Raw genomic sequence first — 16,223 nt, forward strand, 5'->3', positions numbered from 1 at the left:
GATCAGTTTTTCTTAGAAACTCCTCCCCCACATTGTAATTAGATCTCAGACTTAAGATTTTTAATTTCCTTTGAGGCACAATACCAGGAGATGGTTTATTCCATCATATTTTTATTTGGGCAAGAAAGGAGTTGAGGGTTTTTCCTTGAGGTTCAAGTAATGTTTTACTAAAGTTGCCAGTTAAAACCCCAAGCTGTCTGACTTTGTGCACTGATCCTTTATAATAAACACCACTCATACATTGAATCCACTCTGTGGGCCATATTTGCCAAGAACTGAGAAGCTGAGCCATTTTCAAACCCTTTTCTGCCTGAACACAGTCTTAAAAATGCATTCCCTTTCTAGAAAGTTCATCTGGCAATAGAAAATGTTCAGTGAAATTGATTGAAATTGCTGATTCTGGTGCCCTCTTGCATCAAAGCGCCCCACTGTCTCACATACCCCATATCCGATGCTGTCCTAGCTAGTGACAAGAGTCATTTGTTCTCCCCCATTTCACAGGTCAACAAGCTGAGACTCATAGAGTTTACTAACATTACTCAAGACTACAAAACTTCATTCTTATCAAAACCACTTTGTTTTGGTTTGTTTTTTTTTTTAATACCTTATTTTTACTTATCTATTTAAGAGAAAGAAAAAGGCAGAGATAGAGAGTAAGAGAGAGAGAATGGGCGCACCAGGGCCTCCAGACACTGCAAACAAACTGCAGACGCGTGCGCCCCCTTGTGCATCTGGCTTATGTGGGTTCTGGGTAATCGAACCTGGTTCCTTTAGCTTTGCAGGCAAGGGTCTTTACCGCTGAGCCATCTCTCCAGCCCTGGTTGGGTTTTTTTGAGGCCGGATCTCACTCTTGCCCAGGCTGGCCTTGATACTCCTACCCGAGCCCCCTGCGTTCTGGGATTAGAGGAGTGAACCACTGTGCCTGGCTCTCCCCGCCCCTCCTCTCCTTCCCTCTCCCCTTCCCTCCTTTCTTCCCTCTCTCTTTCTCCCTCTCTCTTTCTCCCTCTTCCCCCTTTCTCCCAGGCAGACCCCCAGCTCTGGGTGCTAAGGATGACCTAGAACTTCTGATCCTCAAACTTCTACCTCCAGAGTGTGCTCTCCCAAGCCTGCTTTATGCATGCCAGGGATTGAACCCAAGAGGCAAGCACTCTGCCTGCCGAGCTTGAAGCCACTCTAAATGACTTTGGCGGTCATTTTCAAGCTGAGATTGTGTAAATGCTTCTCCCACCAGTGCTCCTTCCCCTGACACTGTCAGCAGTCCTTGGGCAGTTGAGGACCTGGGCTCTCCTCTGCTTCAGGATAGCATGGTAAACTGTGAGACCCTGGAGGGCTCCTGGGGGCCAGGTTGAGTTTGAAAGGTTTCTTTTAGAATTTTACATACTTATATATTTGAGAGAGAGAAAGAGGCAGATAGAATGAGCGTACCAGGGCTTCTAACGAACTCCAGACGCATGTGCCACCTTGTGTATCTATCTGGCTTATGTGGGTACTGGGGAATCGAACATGGGTCCTTAGGCTTCGCAGGCAAGCGCCTTAACCACTGTGCCATCTCTCCAGCCTGACTTTGAAACTCGAATGGCTCGTCCTCTGGCTTCAGCTTGACCTAGTTATCAAACCAACATGCATTTCCAACAAATCAATGTAGTTCATAGCCAAAGCACTCGGGAGGCTAAAGCAGGATGATGGAGAGGTCCAGGCTAGCCTGGGCTACACAGCAAACCCCTGCTTCAGAATCATCTACAAAAACTTAACGGGCCTAGAACTATGTGTGGGCTTGCTGCGCCATAGAACCCAGGGTGCTGTGTGTCACCCAGAGGCGACCAGCGGGACAGCCTGCTTGACTGCCCGCCCTCAGCACCCAGACAACAGGCTCCCAACTTGATGGATCCCAGAGTTTTTCTGCCAAGTGGACTTTAAAGTGACCTTGGCCCTTAAGGAGTTAAGACCCCTTTCTCATTACGAGCAGTCTGGATTACATTACTCCATACCCTTCAAATGGACTCTTTCCTAAGCTCTGAGGTCAAAGCAAAAGACAGCATCTCCCCTCGCCCAACCCCAGCCAAAGTCTCCCAGGTATTGTTTATAGTACCTGAGACCTGTGGGCGAATGTTCTCGAAGGTGCTGGAAGATGAAGACACAGCCTGGAGCTATTGTAGATTCTTGGAACCAGTGCTGGGGTGTTCACTCAGCTGCATGCTCTTCCTGGTAGCGTACCCAGGATAGAGGGCAGTTTGTCAGTATCGACGAGACCAGCACAAAAATTGATGGGGAATACCACCAGAGGCGTGCATGCTTGGGGGAGGCAGGCACAGTGTAGGGGCACTAAAGGAGACGGCTGGGGGCTGGAGAGATGGCTTAGTGGTTAAGCGCTTGCCTGTGAAGCCTAAGGACCCCAGTTCGAGGCTCGATTCCCCAGGACCCATGTTAGCCAGGTGCACAAGGGATCGCACGCATCTGGAGTTTCTTTACTCTCTCGCTCGCTCTCTTTCTCTCTCTGCCTCTTTATCTCTCTGTCTGTCATTCTCAAATAAATAAATAAAAATAAACCAAAAAAATTTTTTTAAAAAGGAGGCAGCTGACAGCTTATCTAGTGGGTGGCTCTTTTGGCCTCTCTGGGCAAACGACCTCTAATCACACAAGCTAGGATCCTTAGAAGAATGTGTGTCTGCTGGGCCTTTCATGCTGAAAATGCGCTTTCTTAAGGAAACCTCACACCTGGCTGCGGGAGGAAACAGAAGCCTGGGCTACGTGCTCTCAGCATGTAGTGCCGCAGGGTTAGTGAGGGGCTCTGCTTGGTAAACGTACCATTTCTGTAAGAATCTGGCCACTTTAAAATATGGTTCCCTCTAAAGCTATAATTTGTACTTCAAGCTACCCCCCCCCCCAGGGCTGTTGGGAGGTGTAAGTGAAATAAAAGGCATGGACTTTTTGAGGCCTTGGCACCCTGTGGGAGGGGCTCAAGCAGTGGCTCCTTAAGTGAGTTATCTCCCAGAGCTCAGCTAATTAACACTCCTGTCGTGTTGCTTAGGACCCAAAGGAGCTGCTATCAGAAAGAGGTGACAGACTTCAGGAAGGCATCACGCTAAGCCCAACGAAGGGCTACAGACCTGCTTTCTGGAGGCTGTGGGCATTTTATAGTCTCTCAGACGGGAAGTGAAATCAGCTAAATTCCATACTTCACCAGACACGGACTCCAAAGAGGAGTGGAATTTTCCTAGCCAGGCTCCCGTAGGGCATAGGAGAAATTTTCCACCTAGGGCAGGCCATGATGGCAGGCCCCTCACACGCCTTTCTCCTCCCCGCCTTGCCTCTGTAGATTGGGTTCCAGATTCGCACACGTGTGCAGGACCTGGGCCACGGCTGTATCTTCCTGGTGCAGAAGGCTGGGGCCCTCCAGGTGTGCCCCGCAGACAGCTACACCAAGAGGGAGCTGATCGAGTGTGCCCGCGCTGTCACGGAGAAGGTAGGGAGCCTCGCCGGGTAAGACACAGCCGTTGTGGTGGGCACTGTGCTCGGTGACCCGCTGCCACAGGGACAAGAGCAAGACACCAAATCAAAGTTGTTAGCCCAGGCAGCAGCCTCTCATCACCTGTGTTCTCCTTGGGAAAGAGGCATGGGGAGGGGGGTGATCCACAAGACCTGAGAAACTGAGAGCAAGGTAGAACCAGCCCAGGAAAGCCAGGCCCTTTTGCTCAGCCTTCTAGAAGGGCTCTCCTGCCGTCAGACCTTATCAGAGCCACCATCAAGGCTGGAAGCCAGCCAGGGGAAGGTATGATGCCCCAGTCCTACCCTAGAACCCTTGGTGTTCCTTCCAAAGGGAAGTTCCTACGTATTAAGGGCTGGGTCAGGAAGACTGAAAGAGACAGGTGTGTTGGCCTGTAAACCCAGAAGGCAGAGCAGGAAGATTATGAGTTCAAGGCCAGCCTGGGCTATAAAATTTGTTTATTTTTATTTATTTATTTGAGAGCAACAGAGAGAGAGAGTGAGAATGGGCGCACCAGGGCCTCCAACTACTGCAAACAAACTCCAGATACATGTGCCACCTTGTGCATCTGGCTTACGTGGGTCCTGGTGAATCGAGCCTCAAACCAGGGTCCTTAGGCTTCATAGGCAAGCGTTTAACCGCTAAGCCATCTCTCCAGCCCGAGCCTGGGCTGTATAGTGAATGAGACCCTGCCTTTTTTTCCCCCGTGCGTATGTGTATACGTGTTTGTGCACAGGAACGTGTATGTGCTGGTACATGTGTGTCTGTGTGGACCTAGAAGAAGACCTTGGTTGCTGCCGTTCCTCAGATACGCCCTCTGCCCTTTTTGCAACATGGTCCCTCCTTGGCCTGGAACTCTCCAGTTCTGACCAGCCTGGCTGACCAGTGAGCTGCAGGGATGCTCCTGTATCTGCCTTCCCAGTGCCAAGATCAGGAGTAGAGCCACCACACCTGCCTTTTTAAAAATATTTATTTATTTATTTATTTATTTGAGAGAGAAAGAGTGATTGGGTGCCCCAGGGGCCTCCAGCCACTGCAGATGAACTCCAGACGCATGCGCCCCCTTGTGCATCTGGCTAACGTAGGTCCTGGGGTATCAAACCTGGGCCCTTTGACTTTGCAGGCAAACACCCTAACTGCTAAGCCATCTCTCCAGCCCAGCGCCTGGCTTTTTAACAAGGGTACTGATTACCAAACTCGGATCCTCACACTTGCCGGTGCCAGCCCTTTGCTGACTCAGCCATCTCCCTGGCCCAGGGCCCTGTCTCAAAAAGCACATACAGGGCTCAGGAGCTGCTCAGTGGGTTAGGGTACTCGCGACACGTCCACGAGGACATGAGTTTGAGCTCACGTGAAGAGCAGGGCACAGCTGCACTCACCTGTAATTCCAGCAGTGGGGCGAGTGGAGGCAGCAAGATTTCTGGGCCTCCCTGGTCAGCCAGTCTCACTGGGGAAGGGGAAAAAAAGGCAAATTCCAGGTTCGGAGATAAAGTCTGTCTCAAGAAAAGAGGGCAGAAGAATGAGAGAGAAGGACACCTGGCATCCTCCTCTGGCTTCTGCGTACGCGTGTGCACATATGCACGCATGCACACACCACACACACACACATCCACACCCTCCGTGTATACCTGCATATTTCTGCACTCACGGTGAAGCCAGGGGAGGGTTCAGTGACTGTGGACAGCCCCGTAGCACCATGGTGGAGGGGCAGGCTCTTGCCCTGGGACTTCTGACCTTCAGGACAATATTTGTAGACTGTCATAGTGTGGCTAGCAAGGCTACACCTCACCTTTCCAGGCCTTGACTTCCTCATTGGTAAAATGAGGACACAGATTTATAAGCCTGACTCATGGAATTGGGGTAATGGGTTTAAAAGCACCTGATACCAGGCCAGATATCCAGTTAAATATTAACAAATCCTGACCGCTGTGCTCTGTAAACTTTCCCTCTCCCCCATGATGTTTTCCTAGCTAACAAGGCTCCAACGATTGGTCCCTTCGTACCCAGGAGCACTCTTCTTCTCCCTGCCTAGCAAACCACCAGCTTTACTTTATGTCTCTGGGTCATTCCTTGGGCCAGCTTATTTGCAGCCTCCGTGACGTGGAAGCCTCCATGCTTCTGTGGCATTTCCCTCCGCTTTGGCTCCTAGCACGTAGAGCTCCGTGCTGTTCCAAAACTTGGCCACAAGACAGGGGCCTCGGCGGGAGAAGCCCTCCCTGGGACACTGTCTACAGAGGACACTGTGTCCGTTGGCCCTCACCGGGGCTGAGCTTCTGGCTGCCCACAGAGGCTGTCCACCCTCTGGGTTCCGCAGAAAGGAGAAATAAATCTCTCGATGGGAGGACGGAGCTTTTTTTCCCTTCAAAGCCCTTCCCTGTTGTGGAAGTCACGCTTGCCAAGTTCCCCAGAGAAGACCTTGTGTTAAAGAGTGGGAGTTTGTCACGGCCAGGCCACAGGATTGTCCTGAGCTGGCCTCGGACTTGCCTCTTATCCTATCACAGTGGCCTGACTCAGGACACATGGAGGAGGACCGAGGTGGGAAGGTAGCCAGTCCTTAGCAGCTAAGGACTGTTTCCTGCTTCACATCCCCGCCTTTGTAACCTGCCCACCTACCTGTCTTGTATCACTCACACATGGTGGATGCATGTAGCCCAGGACCCCGGCCACAAGCCCCTTGACGTGACTGTCTTTGTGCCCTACTCTTTGGCTAGTGGATGCTCAGTAAATTTGCTGTTTCTGGACAGAGAATGCTTCTGACGCACACACACCTAAGACATCCCACCGTTGGTCTCAGCCTTTGTCCTCCGAGTTCTTTCCAGAAACTGTTGACTTCATTCCCCCCACTCAGTTCTGAGCTGGTCTCGCTCGTCTTTTTTTTTTTTTTTTTTTCCCCCAGCGTCATCCCGACAAGGGTCAGGGCTGGAGAGATGGCTCGGTGGGTAAAGTGTGAGGCCCTGAGTTCGGGTGCCCAGCACCACATACAGCCGGGCGTCTGTAGTCTCGGTGCCCCCGTGTTGAGATGTGGGCTGAGACAGGAGAATCCCCAAAAGCTCCCGGGCCAGCTAACGTGGCGTACACAGCAGTGAACAGCGAAAGGCTGCGTCCCAAATACAGTAGATCAGGAACAGCCCCCAAGGTGGTTCTCTCTCTTCCACTCCTGCACCGTGGCATGTACTCCACACGCACACACACACACACACACACGCACACACACACAGTTTAGTGTTATCTTACTCATGCTCTGACTCTCGTGCCCGCTCAACATGCTGCAAGAAGTGTGTGTGCAGAGTATTGGCAGACACAGCTCTTTCAGTCAGCTGCAGTCAAGGGTGGCAGGCTTCCTGGCTTCAGAGAGCCTCCAGCTGCCAGTGGGCCCTGCCGTTTTAAGCCTTCGGGACAACGGGAATGGGCTTGAGGGCAGGAACGGTATGCTGGGATCGCACAGGCAGAGGTGCCTCCCTGAAAGGGAGCAAGAGAGACGTCCTAGAGGGGGCTTGGAGCCGAGTTCAACCCGGAGTAGGAAGGCAAGCATCTGGGGACCTAAGTAACTGATGGCAAGGTAAGCAGGGGTCAAGCGAACTCATGGCTGGATTGATTGTAAGCAGGAATGAGTTTTGGGTTATAGAAAGTGTCTTAGGAGCCAGGCGTGGTGGCGCACGCCTTTAATCCCAGCACTCGAGAGGCAGAGGTAGGAGGATCGCTGTGAGTTCGAGGCCACCCTGAGACTACAGAGTGAATTCCAAGTCAGCCTGAGCCAAAGTGAGACCCTACTTCAAAAAAAGAACGAAAGAGTGTTAGGAACAGGGAGAGATGCTGAAGGTAGAAGCCGCCATCCAGGATTTCGGGTGTGGAACACGCTGAGGTGGGGGAGTAAACATTTAGCTGGCTTGCTGGGCCTCCCGGTCACCGCGTTCTACTCACTGACAGGTGATGGCAAAAGGCCGCGTTGTCTCTGGACTTGAGCCAGAGGGGTCTTCAGAGGGTCTACTCCGGAGAATGGCCTGTCCTGTAGTCCTGTAGTGGCCAGGTGAAGTAGCCCAGGCTGACCTGGAACTCTGTAATCCCAGTCTGGACTCAAAACTCACAGTGATCCCTCCCGAGTGCTGGGATTGAAAACGAGTACCCGTAATACTCCATTGTTCAGGTAAAGAGACTGAGTCCTGGAGTGAAGAGGCCCGTTGCCCAAGGCCCTTTGACCTGTAAATGGCAAAGCAGGTGTTCAGACCCAGGCTGTAGACTCTGACCCTGGCTCTTAACCCCTCTAAGCAATATCAGCTCCCAAAAGAGACAATTCAAGCTTGGAGAGATGGCTCAGCAGTTTGCACACCTCCTGCGCAGGCATGAAGGCCTGAGGAGGCCTGGAACTGCCCAAGTTCAAACCTTCAGAACCCACACATCTGCCATGCTTGCGAGGCATGCCCAGTGGCACCTGTAAAACCGTAGTCCCACATGGCAGCAGAGACCCTTGCAAAAATTGTCAGAGCCTGAAAATTCTGGAATCAGTAAGGGGTCTCCAGCTCAAAAGACAGGGCAGAGGAATCTGGAGCTGGGCACCCCAGGGGCCACTCTAGTCACTGGCAAGTGTGCCCAGCCATATGGGACACCATAAGACATCGCGCCATAACACACACACAGACACACACACTCACAGAGGAAAGCAAAGAGTGAGAGAGAGAGAGAGAAGATTCAATCTTTTTAACGGCGGTAAACTCTGGGGTCACACTGTTTCCGTTTCCTGCCCCCTTCACACCTCCTTTCGACCCGCAGGTATCTTTGGTGCTCTCGGCCCTCCAGGCTGGGAACAAAGGGACCCAGGCATGCATCACGGCCGCCACTGCTGTGTCTGGGATCATTGCCGACCTGGATACCACCATCATGTTTGCCACGGCGGGGACACTGAACGCGGAGAACAGCGAGACCTTCGCAGATCACAGGTGTGGGAGACGTTCCGCCTGGCCTGCCCCGAAACTAGTGATTCCCCATGGCCCACACTTCCCAGGAGCCAGAAATGTGGGGACCTGCTTTGATTTCCCCTTTGGGGGGGGGGTGCAAGCCACAGATTCAGATTGGCCAAACTGTAAATACAACCATGTTTGTCCTTGACCTTTGACGGCCCAAGAGCTGGCCTGCCTCCCCCCCCCCCCCCAGTAGAGGAGAGCTGATCCTCCAAATGCACTACCGGAGGAGGTCAGGGCAGACGTGGTTAGCTGATGCGGTAGGCTGGGGCGTGGGGCTCCAAGTCTGCTGCGGCCTCTCCAGGGCCTGCACTCAGCACACTGGTTGGGGGAGGCACTATGTTTACTGCCGGTAACCCCTAAACCCTTATCACAGGCTCAGCCCCTTACATGTCTCTGCAACTCGAAGGCTGGGACAAGGCAGGCCTCTCTTCCTCAAGCCCCTTGGAAGGATTTCCTTCCTTCCCATCGCAAGTAAGCAGGCTTCGTACTTTTGTCGCTGCCCATTCGCAGGGAGAACATTCTGAAGACAGCCAAGGCCCTGGTGGAGGACACGAAACTGCTGGTGTCGGGGGCCGCCTCCACTCCGGACAAGCTGGCCCAAGCCGCTCGGTCCTCGGCCGTCACCATCACCCAGCTGGCCGAGGTGGTCAAGCTGGGGGCTGCCAGCCTGGGCTCTGACGACCCCGAGACCCAGGTATGGACAGGGCCCTTGCTTTCTACACACTCACTGGTGCCAGGCTTCAGAACTGAGCTCAGGCAAGGAGGAGGAGCTTTGGAAGAAAACAGCATGCATGTGAGTGAGTCAGCTTTGGAGAAACTGGACACAGATAGGTGCCCCAGGGACGTGGAAGTGGACTGTGGCGGTGGCTGGCGGACTGAGACGGGCCTCGAACAGTGAGTGGGATGTGGTGGGTGTTGGGGGATGACGGGGAGAGAGGATCCAGGCAGGAGCCAGGTGGCTCCGTGAACCCCCTAGGGAGAGCCAGCCTGAGCTGAGAGAAGAAACTTAAGTCCTGCCTGGGGCACTGACACCCAAGGGCCACCGGAGAGATGCGCCAGACTGGGGTGGGCACGAGCCTGCTCAGGTGCGCAGACGTGGAGGCGGGGGTGACTGGCATCCATACGACGACCGCGGGCATCAAGGGGAGGAAAAGCATTTGGTGACCAAGAGAGCGTCAGGCTAAAACTTAAGGACTCCTGAGCGTTAGGACCACAGTGAGGAGAAAATGCCTGGGAAACGTGGAACCGTCAAGGGCCGCTGCGGCCAGCAGGAGGGGAGCCAGACAGAGGGCATGACATTCAGGGGGGGATGTTTCGACCTGTAGAGATGCTGAGAGTCAAGGCAGATGAAAGTCTGGGGGTGGACCCTTGGTGACCTCAGCTATCACGGTGGAGGGTGGGACAGCAGCAGGGGAGGGTACAACTTGAGCTCACCTTGTATGGTCCTCTGCTGGAGAAGGTTGGCTTTGAGGCAGGGGGCGGGCTGGAAGGGAGGGAGGAGTCCTTTGCGCCTGCGACTTTCCAGGAGATGACAGTCTGAGCGTCCCCAGCCATTATCTGTGCCGGGTTTTCTTTTCCTCTTTGACACCAGCACACCCTACACAGCTCCTGGCACACAGTGGATACCCAACAGGTTTGGATCCAAATGGTCTTGACGTCACAGCCAACCAGGGTCATCCGTAGGTGGATGCCACCCATTCCTGGCCCTGTGCTCACTAGTGCCCGTGCTGCTTAGTGGTCCCCCGGTCCTCGTCCACTGCCTGCACGCTCCTCAGCGAACCTGTCCTCTGGGACCAAGCTAGATACAAACGCCTGCCAGTCAGGGCCCTGGTGGATGGTAGTGCCCGTTCTGGTTGACTGAGGTCATCGGCCTTGTTCCTTCCTGCCATCCTTCGTAACAGCTGAGCCGCAGTGGGAACATCCCTTGGTCGCTTTGCTCCTCGGGCTGGATTTCCATCTTGAGCCCTGCGTGTTTCCACTTCCTTTACACGCTCGTGTATTAGTGAGCGCTTGGCCTGTTCTCCCTTCGTAGCCCTGTGGATGGGGCTGCTATGCGCTTAGGAGTGCTGATACTCTTTTGTCCAAATGCCCAAGAGAAGGCTTGCTGGAGCATCCAGTAGTTCTGTGGGTTTTCTTGTTAATATTTATTTATTTGTAAGCAGAGAGAGAGACAGACAGAACAAGATATAGAGAGAATGGGTGGCCCTGGGCCTCAGGCCACTGCAAATGAACTCCAGATGCATGTGCCACTTTGTGCATCTGGCTGTATGTGGGCTCTGGGGAATCGAACTGGGGTTGTTAGGCTTTGCAGGCAAGTGCCTTAACCACTAAGCAATCTATCCAACCCTGGTAGCCCTGTTTTTAACTTTGGGGGAAAACTCTGTAGGAGCCACACATTTTGCACTAACAATGTGTAGGAGTTCTTTCTTTCTTCCCTTCTTTCTTTCTCTCTTCTTTTTCCTTTTTTTACCGATAAAAATGTTGTGTTGACAACTACCACAGATATACACACCATGTATCCTGATCACATGATCTCCTCCTACCACCCTTCTTTTTTTAATTTTTTTTGTTCATTATTTATTTATTTATTTATTTGAGAGTGACGTGCAGAGAGAGAGAGAATGGGTGCACCAGGGCCTCCAGCCACTGCAAACAAACTCCAGACACGTGCGCCCCCTTGTGCATCTGGCTAACGGGGGTCCTGGGGAACCGAGCCTCGAACTGGGGTCTTTAGGCTTCACAGGCAAGCGCTTAAGTGCTAAGCCATTGCTCCAGCCCCTTACCACCCTTCTTTGTCTCCCCTCCCCCATCCTTTTTTGACATAGGTTCCCATGTATGCCAGGGAAATTGCAGTGTAGTCAAGGATGACCTTAAACTTTTTTTGTTTGTATGTGTGAAATGTGTACATGGATGTGTGTGTGCTGATGTGTGTGTTAGAGAGGGGGTGTCGGCCAGAGATTGACATCTGGTATCTTCCTTAATTGCCTTTTCACTTTGTGTTTATTTATTATTATTATTATTGGTTTTTTGAGGCAGGGTTTCCCTGTAGCTCATGCTGACCTGGAATTCACCGTGTAGTGTCAGGGTGGCCTCGAACTCACGGCAGTCCTACCTCTGCCTCCCACGAGCTGGGATTAAAGGCGTGCGCCACCAGGCCTGGCTTCACTTTGATTTTTGAGGTAGGGTCTCTCACAGAACCTTGAGCTCACGAATTTGGCAAGGCTAGTTAGCCAGGAATCCCCTAAGAATCTTCCTGTCTTCACCTCCCCAAGAACTAGGATTGCGGGCACATGCCAGCATGCCCAGCATCAGTAGGCACTGAACCTATTTAGGTGTCTCTGCACTCCTGACCTTGAACTTCTGATCCCCCGAGGCCTCGAGTGCTGGGATGCCAGATGTGCCCCACCACGCCTGGCTTATGCAGTACTCGGGGTGGGACCCCGGGCCCCGTGCTTGTCAGGCAAACACTCTACAACTGAGCCACGTCCAGCACCCAGGGTTCTAACTTCTCCACCCCTCACCACGACGTGTCGTTCTCGCCTCTGTTCCTTGCCAGCGGTCCTCCTGACAGAGGTGAGGTGAGATCTCGTTGGACTTGGACCTGAGTTTCCCTGAACATTAGCAAAATTGGGCTCCTTTTCCTATACATGTCGGTCGTTCACATGCCTCTCTACTTTTTGGAGACATGTCTATTCAGCTCTTTTTCCTTTCTTAAAAAGTATTTTTATTTATTTATTTGAGAGCGACAGACAAAGAGGCAGATAGAGATAAGGAGAGAGAGTGGGCGCGCCAGGGCCTCCAGCCTCTGTAAACGAACTCCAGACGCGTGCGCCCCCTTGTGCATCTGGCTAACGTGGGACCTGGGGAGCCGAGCCTCGAACCGGGGTCCTTAGGCTTCACAGGCAAGCGCTTAACCGCTAAGCCATCTCTCCAGCCCTCTTTTTCCTATCTTTAAAAGCCAGGTTATTATTACTTTTATTGCTGTAGTTGTTACTGTCAAGTGTTCTAGATATCTTACGGCAGCAACTTCTGAGATCTCACTTAACAAGCGTCTTCTCAGAAAACCGTCCCCTGCTTCTCATTCACTTGTCAAGTGACCAGAATGGAGAACCTCCTGGACCCTGTAATGCTGCTGGCAGCAGCCCTTGGCTCGCCATGCCTCTGCCTTTCTTCCCGGCTGAGGGCGAAGGAATCTGTGTGAGACCCACATACCTTCCCACAGTTCCCACCTAGCTGATCCCAGCCCATGGGTACAGGAAGTGGGTTGGGGTTCCTCTGGCCCATGGATGAGAAGGCACAACTGAAGGAGAGACAGCATCAGGGTGTTGTGTGTGTGTGTGTGTGTGTGTGTGTGTGTGTGTGTGTACGCGCGTGGCCATGCCCAGCTGTCTGAAGCTCTGAGGTAGGGCTTCACAAAGTCTGTTGTCCCAGGTGGTCCTCACAGCAACGGAGTGACGTGGGCAGGGTCTGGCGTTGCTAATTCTACTTGCAGACAACTGGCTAGAGAGTGTGACGTCGACGTTTAGACTGAGGCCTTTGGACTCACACCAACTAGAGAGTCCAAATCCCACCGTGCCACTCCTGGTTCCGGGACTGTGGACTCAACAACAGGGTGGTGGTGAGGCTTTCAACGAGGTCACGTGCGTGGCAGGCAGGGCTCAGCTCCTGGAGGGCTGGGCAGTTCAGACCACTGTTCTAGAAGCGGGAGCCATTGATGGAGTTGTTAGACCAAGAATCCTTTCCCACAATGCCTCCAGAACGTGTCGGTCTTCACTGTGGCTGGTGTTTTGGGTTCTAAACCCGGCACGCTAGAAAGGTGGCCTGTGGGTAGAGAAGTGAACGTGGATATGTCATATTTGGGATTGTGTGGCTTCCTGCTGTGTGCCAGGCCACGTTCTGAGAGTGAAACTGAATAGGGCCTGTTGGAGATTCCCCAGGGCAGGGGAGAAGAAAGCCCATGAATAGATAGAAGTCTTAAAGTGAGCTCTTGTATTCACCTGTGCTGTAGATGAAACAGGGCCATCTGACAGAGTTTCGGTGTTTTGTGGATGAGCCCATAGCTAAGGGTGGTGGAGACAAGTCTAGAAGGACATGACATTCAAGATGACCGCAGCGGATGGAAAGAGCCAGGATCCAGGTAGCGGACAGCAGGAATGAAGAGAGAGAGAGAGAGAGAGGGCCAGAGGATTCCAGGCAGCAAGAGCAGGAGAGGCAAGCAGGCTGCTGCGGAGGCCTGGATGCCTAGGCGTGGGCTTGACATTTTGTTTTGTTTTGGTCTGTGCTTCGGGATGAGTTGGCGGTGACTCATGGGGGTCTGCTTAGAGGCCTTTGTCAAGTCAGAGGCAGCTTGTCCACACAGCTGGCAGCTGAGAGGTTGGAAACAGGCTGTATGTGTAGATCCCTGAAGACCCTCACTATCCTGGGGGGGGCGGTGGTCGTTGGCCAGCAACATCCCGGGCGCAGGAGGAATTGGGGGGAGCAGGGTGAGTGCCACAGGCAGTGAACGGCCTGGAGACGGTCTGATGGGCAGCGCTGTAGCTCGCTTACTCAAAAGGGGAATGGGTTTATAAACACCCGGGGAAGGTTGAGCAGGCACAGGCAGACTGTAAGGTGACTGGATACATAGGTTTATGGGTTGTTATCTAACTGGCTGGTGTGGGAATGCAGAAGTTGTGAGGGAGATAGCAGAAGAAGCTACATGACTTCAGCCCCATATTGGATGACTACAGCAGCAAGGAGACTCTTTACGACCATATGAGGGTCTCCTGGGCAGCTGGCCATAAGGTCGGGAACTGCGGGCGGGGGGGGGGTGCAGAACCTTAGACTATGGGACACTCAGGTGCTTTGGGATAAGGGGGTAGGGCCCGCCAGCCCTGTTTTCTCTGGGCAAAGATGAGGCCCACTACAACCTCGCAAGAAGGGAGGGCCAGCTCTGGCACCAGAGTGGGTTCCCGATGATAAAGCCAGCTGCAATCCCCACAGCCCAAGGTCCCCGGCCATGTCCAACAGCCCAGGCCAGCTTTCTCACAGTCCCAGCCCGTGTTTAGCAGTGCCCGGTGACAGATCCCAACATCAGCCTCAGCCTCGGCGTGGGCACCAGCAGAAGCAGCAGCCTCCCTAGTTAGCTTTTTGTTTTTTTTTAAGTCCAGACTCCTGCCCCAGGACCCCCAGCAATCGGAAGCGAAGACAAGCGTCTGCTCACCCTGGGTCACGCTCTCTTCCAGGTGGTGCTCATCAACGCCATCAAAGACGTGGCCAAGGCCCTTTCGGATCTCATTGGTGCCACCAAGGGAGCCGCCAGCAAGCCAGCCGAGGACCCATCCATGTACCAGCTGAAAGGGGCCGCCAAGGTAGGATGGAGCACCAGCTTGGGCGGAGCGTGTGGAGGTGGGGGGCAAGGGCATCCTCTGCGCGGCTACCAGGCAAGCGCACCTTAGCAGAGGAGAGAGACGCGTCTTTGCTTACGCAGGTCGGTCTAGAACCAGAAGGAGCAGGGCCTGGACCTGAGACAGTCTCCTAACTGTTTACTCTCTTCCCACACAGGTGATGGTGACCAATGTCACTTCCCTCCTCAAGACTGTGAAGGCGGTAGAGGATGAAGCCACCCGGGGCACGAGGGCGCTTGAGGCCACCATCGAGTACATAAAGCAGGAGCTCACGGTGAGAAGCCGGCAGCCGCTGCTCTTGGCCGCCCACATCCAACCGCTGAGCGCAGCAGGCTTCTCTGAGGTTTTTTAACCTGCAGGCTTTTACCTAGAACTCCCGGACTAGGGATGCTTGCATGCGTCTCTGCGTCTCGGCTGCCTGGTAGCATTGTAGCTGCTAACCCATGTGTCACTGAGCTAGGATCTTTTGGGGAACTGTGTTTGTTCACTTTTTACACTTAGGAAATTATATATATATCAATCATCATCTCCCTAACCTTCTGTTGTCCCTTCCTCATCTCTCTTCCACTGACCCCTTTTCAACTATTCCTTTTTCTCTTTTTATGCCATGTGTGTGTGTTGAGACATTTTTTAAGCTTTATTTATGCATTTATTTGAGAGAGAGAGAAAGACACAGACAGAGAGAACAGGCACGCCAAGGCCTCCAGCCACTGCAAATGAACTCCAGACACATGTGCCCACTTGTGCATCTGGCTTACATGGGTTCTGGGGAATCAAACCAGGGTCCTTAGGCCTTGCAGGCAAACACCTTAACCGCTAAGCCACTTCCACAGCCCTTGGGTTTAACTAGAGTTGTTCACATGTGCGTGGGTTGGGGATAATTTCTCAGAGCATATACAACTTATCAGGGAGCATATCACTAAAGAAAATATCTTCTACTTCCCCAGCAATTGTTATCTTATTTTATTTTATTTTTGAGACAGGGTCTCATGTAACCCAGACTGGCCTTGAACTGGCTGTCTAGCAAGGATAACCTTAAACTTCTGATCTTCCTGCCTCTGCCTCCCAAATGCAAGAATTGCAAGTGTACCACCACCACGTGTGGTTTATGCAGTGTTGGGAATCAAACCCAGGGCTTTATGCATGCTAGGAAAGTATTCTACCAACTGAGCCACATCCCCAGCCAGCTAGGATGTGTATTACTGTGAACAGTCCAGGCTTGATTCTCTCAAAATGTCGTCATGAGACTGAAGCTTTATCGCAGCTTCCCGGTCAAGGGGAAAGTCGGGCAGCTGTTTACACAAGCGTTGAGTTTGCAATGTGGGGACCGTGCACAGCCTCTCTCGATTCACGTCACTGGTGGCAACAGCTCACGCTAGGGTACACTTGTGGAAT

At 52.9% G+C, this 16,223-nt stretch overlaps 1 protein-coding gene across 4 annotated transcripts in view; it reads left to right on the forward strand.

Moving 5' to 3' along the window:
* The window catches only part of Tln2 (talin 2), a 468,592-nt gene that overhangs the window by 412,291 nt on the left and 40,078 nt on the right, over window positions 1–16,223 (forward strand). For all 4 annotated transcript variants that reach the window (XM_045159990.1, XM_045159987.1, XM_045159989.1 and 1 more), the window contains 5 exons: window positions 3,317–3,463; window positions 8,252–8,418; window positions 8,953–9,136; window positions 14,667–14,792; window positions 14,986–15,102. In XM_045159990.1, the coding sequence (XP_045015925.1) occupies window positions 3,317–3,463; window positions 8,252–8,418; window positions 8,953–9,136; window positions 14,667–14,792; window positions 14,986–15,102 (741 nt within the window). The remainder of the gene's footprint in view (window positions 1–3,316; window positions 3,464–8,251; window positions 8,419–8,952; window positions 9,137–14,666; window positions 14,793–14,985; window positions 15,103–16,223) is intronic.

The sequence above is a fragment of the Jaculus jaculus genome, chromosome 10, assembly GCF_020740685.1.
Source record: "Jaculus jaculus isolate mJacJac1 chromosome 10, mJacJac1.mat.Y.cur, whole genome shotgun sequence".
In the NCBI taxonomy this organism is placed as follows: Eukaryota; Metazoa; Chordata; class Mammalia; order Rodentia; family Dipodidae; genus Jaculus; species Jaculus jaculus.